The sequence below is a fragment of the Hordeum vulgare genome, chromosome 3H (genome assembly GCF_904849725.1).
Source record: "Hordeum vulgare subsp. vulgare chromosome 3H, MorexV3_pseudomolecules_assembly, whole genome shotgun sequence".
NCBI lineage: Eukaryota > Viridiplantae > Streptophyta > Magnoliopsida > Poales > Poaceae > Hordeum > Hordeum vulgare.
Window position 1 is genome coordinate 585,288,414 of NC_058520.1, and position 7,512 is coordinate 585,295,925.

The 7,512-nt window shown below is 49.3% G+C and overlaps 1 protein-coding gene across 1 annotated transcript; it reads left to right on the forward strand.

Annotated features, from left to right (window-relative positions):
• The first annotated feature begins 5,391 nt into the window (after positions 1 to 5,391).
• Positions 5,392 to 7,082, forward strand: LOC123440802 (histone-lysine N-methyltransferase family member SUVH2-like). Its single transcript, XM_045117349.1, has one exon. It carries the CDS (start codon positions 5,404 to 5,406, stop codon positions 6,955 to 6,957), a length of 1,554 nt encoding a protein of 517 aa, XP_044973284.1. The 5' UTR covers positions 5,392 to 5,403; the 3' UTR covers positions 6,958 to 7,082.
• The last annotated feature ends 430 nt before the right edge of the window (positions 7,083 to 7,512 follow it).

The window sequence follows — 7,512 nt, forward strand, 5'->3', positions numbered from 1 at the left end:
GGCAACTAACAACGGATGCAAGTTTTGAAAACTGGCGGCAACAGAGATGCCGATGCAATGCAGATGATGCGAATGATGCGATGATGATGCGACAAAAGAAAATAGACACACGACGAAAACGGAATATAAGGGGAATCTTCTGAAACGTCGGCATCGGGCTGTCACACACAGTCATTTGGATCTGGCGAGGATCCCGGTGTCGGCCGTGCCGCGGTCGGCGCGGATGCACGCGAATGAGGTGAGTCGCCATCGGCGGCAGCTGACGCCGGAGCAATGGCTCAACCCTGTGTACACGGCCAACTCTCCCCATTGGGACGTCTGGTTCGCAGTCAAGCACGAGGAGCATCGCCGACCCAAACGTCGAGACGGGCTCTGGTGTCCGTGGGGCGGACCAAATGGACAAAAGGCGGACAAAATCGCCGTCCGTTTGGGTCGACCAGTTAGAATTGCTCTAATGACTTCTAGTCTCAAGTATGAATTAGAAGGTCTCTCTTTCCCTCTCTAGGTCTAAATGCGTACACCAGACTTAAAACCACAAGTGAATACTCATTCTCATATTTACGCAACTCAAAACTCATACATGTGTGCATACTTGTTAATGCATATAATTGCCATCATCATCATGTACTGATGAGGCAAACAAATGACAGCTTGTCAAGAGAAATGTAATTATCTTTACGAAATCAAGATGACAACCATAAGACAACTATTAGCTTAAAATAATTCATATTATGTTCCATTATACACCATGCATAATCCAAACTTTACATGCCTACAAAATTTTACTTGACTGGCATATATAGATCCTGCTACTACTTCTCTTTGTACACTACTAAAAAAACAACACCAACCTAAGCATCCAAGGAATTAAAATAATTAAACATTGATTCAAGAAATGTGTTCTGCAAAATATGTGTACCTTCAATTTAGAAACCATATTTTAAGCCTAGAAATTGGTTATCTCTTTTTCTACTCAGTAATCGTAACCATTCAGGTGTGACATGTTACGAGTTCACATTCTAAACATGGTTACTCAAATCAACTATGCTCAGAACAACCATTCTAAATTATGAACAACGTTGCATAGTAAGGGATAAACTCCTAGAAATTGATAGAAATTTACCAAAAGTATATTTAAAGATCGTCTATCTGGTTAAGTCCTTCGTGGCTTTACAAAGGAAGATAATCCAAACCACGCAAAAATCTCACAACATTAGATCCTGATGATCGAGTAGGTTATTCTACATGACAATTTTAAACAGAAAGCAAGAACAAGCAGTAGCAATTATGTTGTCTGCAGTGAAAAACACCTTACATGCCGATTTTCAACAGAAAGCAAGAACAAGAAGTAGCAATGGTGTGTTGTCAGTCGAAATGATATTACTGAAGTCTCACTAATATAATGATGGCGTGTGTGATCTTCAGTGGACTAAACGGTCATATGGGCATCTCAACCTCAAGTGAAAATTGATCTGCATGTCGTAAACAAAAAACTAATCGTGCCATTGTGCCAATGCGTGCAAGCTTTTGTGTGAGATGAACTCATTAACCAAATTCTGACATTAAATTAAACTTTCCTATGCAACTTGTATTGCCACGGAGTTATCAAATAAAATCGGTTTAATGGTTATCACTTGCTGGAAACTTGTCACGTGCTAACAGACCACCATGGTACAAAATTTCCTTGGTTAACATCATTAGTGTAGGGGTCTAGATATTAATTAGTGCATATGTTCCTCCTAAATAATATGTTGAACTCTTGGAGAAAAAAAAACTCACGTAGGGCATTATCACGTGATTTTTCTAATCTCATTTTCTCAGATAGGCGTTACCTAAGGGTGGACTCAAGAATTTAACCATGTGGTTCATGGTCAACTAGGTCGCCCCTACATGTTATCGTTATCGCCTTCGGCAGCATGCCCTCTAAGGTAATGACTAATGAATGGCGTTGCTTTGAGACCAAAATATCCGAAGAGACGATAGCTAGAACATCAGACTAATTAATGGGACTGGCACCTGCACAATATGACATTATTCAGATAAACCTCCTGCTCTAATCACACGAGGAGCACTTGCAATAGAAGATTAATCACACGAGAAACACTTGTAATAGAAGATTAATCACACGAGAAACACGGAAACAAAAGAAATAGAGCATTAAAAGGTGTACCTGTTGATTACGTGAAACTCGAACACCAACCAAATGAAGGTCCAACCATTTTCTCTGTATGATGAACATTAAAATGTTCATCTCTTGATTATGCATGTGGTCGTATTCCCTGCACATCGCCTGATTAGCTTCCAGTGCTGGCGCGCTGCCAAAGGGATCGGGTTTATGTGAAGGAATAAATATATGCGTGACTGCATACCTTACCTTTTGCCGAATATTTTCTGTTTGCTGCAATTGATGGTCCTTTGCGCAGGTGGACAACTAATCCTCCAACGGGTCTATTAACAATTCAAACTTGAGAAACAATTGAAATATATTCACATGGAGGGTGGATAACCATATATATAGTTTTATACTGTACATTACCAAAGATTCTATCCATGTACACAATCAACTCAGTTGAATTAGGCCCTATTTGGAACCATAATAGATTATGATAATCTGGATTATGAAGATAGATTATATAATCTGGTTTATAAAAATAATCTATGTGACCATGTTTGGAGACCAGATTATATAAACTGTAATCCAGGTTTTACATTACATAATGACATGTTTGCTCTCTGTTTTTTTAAAAAGAGGAGGGTGGCGGTGGTAGGAATGTAATTATCTCCAACTTTACAAGGATAATGGGTCATTAGCAATCCATAATCCGATTTTAGCTGGTATAGAGTAGATTATGAGTTTTTAATAATCTATCCATCTAGTTTTATAATCTACACCATAAGTTGTCTTGTTTGGAGACAGAATAGATTATAAAAACTGGATTATATAATCTGGGAGGTTCTAAACAGGGCCTTAATCACCAAAGACTGAAGATATGACCCCCCGGAACGAACAAATGTAGTTCCAAAGAAACCAAGCAGAATTAAACACCAAGGCCTAAAATTAGGGATTGGCAAGCGCATGTGAGGATGCTTACATCGATCTACAGATCAGGAGGCAACTTCTTGGGACGTCATGGCGGATGCGTTCACCAGATGGCGAGAATCTCCTCAATCATCTCATCTTTCCTCAAGTGGGATGAAAAAATCCCTCTTCCTCCAACGGCGGCGCGGGAAGCATCTGCTCAGTGCCATCCAATCTCAACGCCGGAGCCTGGAGGGGCAACTGTGGCAGCGTAGCGATGCAAGCCTATAGGGTCGCCGCCGCCAAGAGAGTTTGCGGGCTTCTCCTTCTACGAGGACGGGGTGTACGGGTGCTGGGGCGGTCATGAGGGCCATGAAGGAGATGTGACGGTCGTCGGGCAACGGGACGGACGATGAAGTGGCTTCCCTTCACGATGTGACGGTCGTCGGGCAACGGAACTCACGAGAAGACGGGGGCGTGACAAGGATCGGGATCGAGGAGGTTGGAAGAAGACCGGGTCATGGGACACGCCGGGTCGTGGGACACGGCTGTTTATGTTTTCTGTTTATATTTTCAGTTTTCAACCGAACAAGCGGAAGCGGGACTAATTTTCTCCTAGCGATTTTTTTGGAGCGGGATTTCTCGACGGAAAGAAAGGAGGTCGAACCATCACGACGACGGCAAATCCCCCTTTAAAAGTAGAGATTTTGTTTCTTTTTATTTGGTTCTTCAACTTAGCTCTTTATTTGTTTTTTTTTCTTTTCCTTGTGTTTTTTGTTTTATTTTAATACGTTTTCTTTATTAAATCAGTGAACATTTTTTCTATTTATATACCTTTTTCAAATTTAATGAATTTTTGAAATTCAATGATCTTCTTTTCAATTCAATGAAAAAAAATCAAAATTGATGTTTTTTTTATTTTTTTTCTCAAATTGATGAACTTCTTTCAAAATCTATGAACTGTTTTAAAAAACTGTTGAACTTTTTGAAAAATTGATGAAGTTTTTTGAAAATGGATGAGATTTTTTCAAAAATTGATGAACTTTTTTTTACGATGGATGATTTTTTTTTCAAAATTAATTGTTTTTTACTAAACTTGTTTTAGTTCAAATAGCACGTCCAGAATAGTTCTTAAATAATGCGCGCTGCATTGAATCACTAACATCTGAATGATACAGCCGTATTCGTCTTAGTGCAGGAATGCCGCGGCGTGAATTCGAGTCCCACTCGACGCATAACTTTTTTACAGGACATTATTTAGGTGCTTTACATGTTCATGGACCGGCCCATTAGGTTCTTCCGTGAGCGTCAGTTCACTTCCATGGCGCTTTCGGCATAGATTAAGACCTCCTCCGTTGGAGTTGCTTCAACTATATTTCACCAATTCCTTTCCTTTATTCTCTTCTAACAATTTTGAGCTGTTTGATTGCATTATAAAAGTAGCATTAACTCGTTCCATGGTCATGCACGCTGCACCCGTAGTCGGGAAGGTAAAAGTGGTGGAGATAAGAAGGAATTCAAACGGTGAATCGGGTGACCAACGGAGTAGAAAAAGGAAAATCATGGAAGGACCAGCCATGTTCGTGTCATCGGTGGTCGTAGTGCTACGCGACGGACACAGGTAGGAGCACCACGATGACAGAATCGGCAACCGAAAGCAGAGCACAGACAGGGGGAAGCCTGTCAAACAGTACACAAGACCAGTCAGTGAAGCGCCTTCCACATGCCCACCCGACAGTCGCCCGCGTAAAAAGCAGCAGCGCTTTCCCAGTTTCCATTCCATTCCCATACCCCCACTCAATCCCTCCCAGCGGCGAGCCAAGAAAACCCTCTCCCCTCCGACCGGAGATTGATCGGCGATGGCGCCCGCTCCACTGCTCCTCCCCAAGCCCGACCCCGACGCCGCGCCCCCGCTCACCCCGGCACCGGCGGTCCCGCTCACCCCCGACCTCTGCGCCGCGCTCACCAGGGAGGCCACCGGGCACGTCCCCGACGGCGCCACCGCGACGACGAGCCTCACCCCCGAGCTCTGCGCCGCGCTGCGCCGCGAGCTCGAGCCCTCCCCCGACGACCACTCTGACTTCGCCAACCGCCTCCGCCTCTGCCAGCAGCGCCTCGACGCCATCTCCGCCCGCCTCCCCTCCTCCATCTCCATGCCGCCGCCCCCGCCGCCGCCTCGCCCACGGTCTCCCCTGCCCCTGCCCCCGCCCCCGCCCCCGCCGCCGCCTCACCCACGGTCTCCCCTGCCCCCGCCCCCGCCCCCGCCGCCGCCTCGCCCACGGTCTCCCCTGCCCCCGCCCCCGCCCGCCGCGCATGACAACCCGGCGCGGGCCTCGTCCTCGGCCACGGGGAGGAAGCGCCATCGCGGGACACTGGGCACGGAGATGGTGCGCGCCAGAGTCGCCGCGGCGCAGGCGGACATGCTGCAGGTGCGCACCATGGTGCGCCGCGCGCGGCTCGTCTTCGAGGCGCTCCGGGGCCGCTACCACCGCAACCCCGAGCACCACCACGCGGGCCGCAACCGGGCCGACATGCGGGCCCTCAGCGCCATGATCGACGGGGGGCTCTGCCTCTACCGCGACGTGCGCATAGTCGGCCCCGTCCCCGGCGTCTTCGTCGGTGACGTCTTCAACTACCGCGCCGAGCTCATCGTCGTGGGTCTCCACAGCGCCACGCAGGCTGGCATCGGCTACGTGCCCGCCAGCCACCTCAGCGAGGGCCACCCCGTCGCCACCAGCATCGTGTCCTCGGGCGCCTACCTCGACGACCACGACAACGGGGACGTCTTGCTGTACACGGGGAGCGGCGGCCGCCCGCGCAACGGCGGCGACCACTCCTCCGACCAGGAGTTCCAGCGCGGCAACCTCGCCCTCGCGTACAGCTGCAAGTACGGCGTCGAGGTGCGCGTCATCCGCTGCCACGACTGCGACGCCAGCCCCAGCGCCAAGCTCTACGTCTACGACGGGCTTTACAAGGTCGAATCTTCCACCTACGGCCCCGGCAAGTCCGGCCGCGAGGTCTGCCAGTTCAAGCTCGTGCGCCTGCCAGGCCAGGACGCGCTCGGCAGCAACACTTGGCGCGCCGCCAGGGACCTCACCAACGCGCTCGACGCCAAGATCCGGCCGCCCGGCTACCTCACGATGGACATGTCCACGGGCAAGGAGGCGGTCGTCGTCCCCGTCCGCAACACAGTGGACCAGGACTTGTCTCCCCTCGAGTTCGAGTACCTCGCACGCCCCGAGCTCCCGGCGGTGCCCAAACCGGCGAGGCGCGTCCACAAGTGCTGCATCTACGGCAAGACGGCGTGCGCGGCGTCCGGCTGCGCCTGCGTGAAGAGAAACGGCGGGGGCGGCCCGGCGTACAGTGCCGACGGCACGCTCGTGAGGGGGCGGCCGGTGGTGTACGAGTGCGGCGCGTCCTGCGGGTGCCCGCCTGGGAGCTGCCCCAACCGGGTGACGCAGCGCGGTATGAGGCACCGGCTGGAGGTGTTCCGGTCCAAGGAGACGGAATGGGGCGTGAGGACGCTGGACCTGATCCAGCCGGGCGCCTTCATCTGCGAGTTCACCGGGGACGTGGTCGCAGCGGATCACCCCCGGGTTGCCAACGCGAACGGCAATGCCAGTGCTGCCGGCGCGTCGACGGAGGAGTGGGGCGGCTTCGTGGACCCGAGGAAGTTCCCGCCGAGGTGGAGGGAGTGGGGGGACGCCGGCGAGGAACCACCCCGGTTCGCGCAGTGCCCGGCGCCGGGGTACGTGATCGACGTGTCCACCAGGAGGAACTTGGCGGCCTACATCTGCCACAGTGGAGCACCAAACTCGTTCGTCCAGCTGGTGGTCCGCGGCGACGAGGACGAGTCGTGCCCCCACCTGATGGTGTTCGCAATGGAGACCATCCCACCCATGCGCGAGCTCAGCATCGACTACGGCGTCGATCAGTGATCGTGATCCATCAGCAATGTTATGTCCTATTTATCCTCGTCTTCATTTTCAGTTGCCATGAATCCGTTCTGTCATTGTGGTTGGTTGTAGCACATGGATGGATGAAAGGGAGTAACCTTTCGCTCGAGGGTCTATCTAGGTCGTCCACTGAGACGTCTCAGTCAGCTATCTAGATTAGGCCTGTTAACCAGCTCTCCTTTTGCTGGCACCTTGGCTTATTTTTACTTTTCTATTCCCTCTGTTCCAAAATAAATAATTTAAAAATAATTTACTTTTATGATTTCTTTTTATACTAATTTTAGTATAAAGTAGGTTTATTTTTGAATCATTTACTTTAGGACGAAGGGAGTATTTGTTTGTTTTTACTTTTGGGATGGGCTGTTCACTTTGTTTGTTGTGATTGGACCGGGAGATGGATTTGGAGTGAAATGCATGGTTGGTCCATTAACTCGACTTAAAAGCATATATTTCTTTTAAAAATGTTCGAAAATTTCACATATGGTTCAGAATTTCAGAAACATTCTTGTTTTACATATTTATTAAAAAAGTAAAATG

Coding starts and splice junctions, on each gene's coding strand:
- LOC123440802 (XM_045117349.1), top strand. CDS start 5,404: ATGGTGCGCGCCAGAGTCGCCGCGGCGCAGGCGGACATGCTGCAGGTG.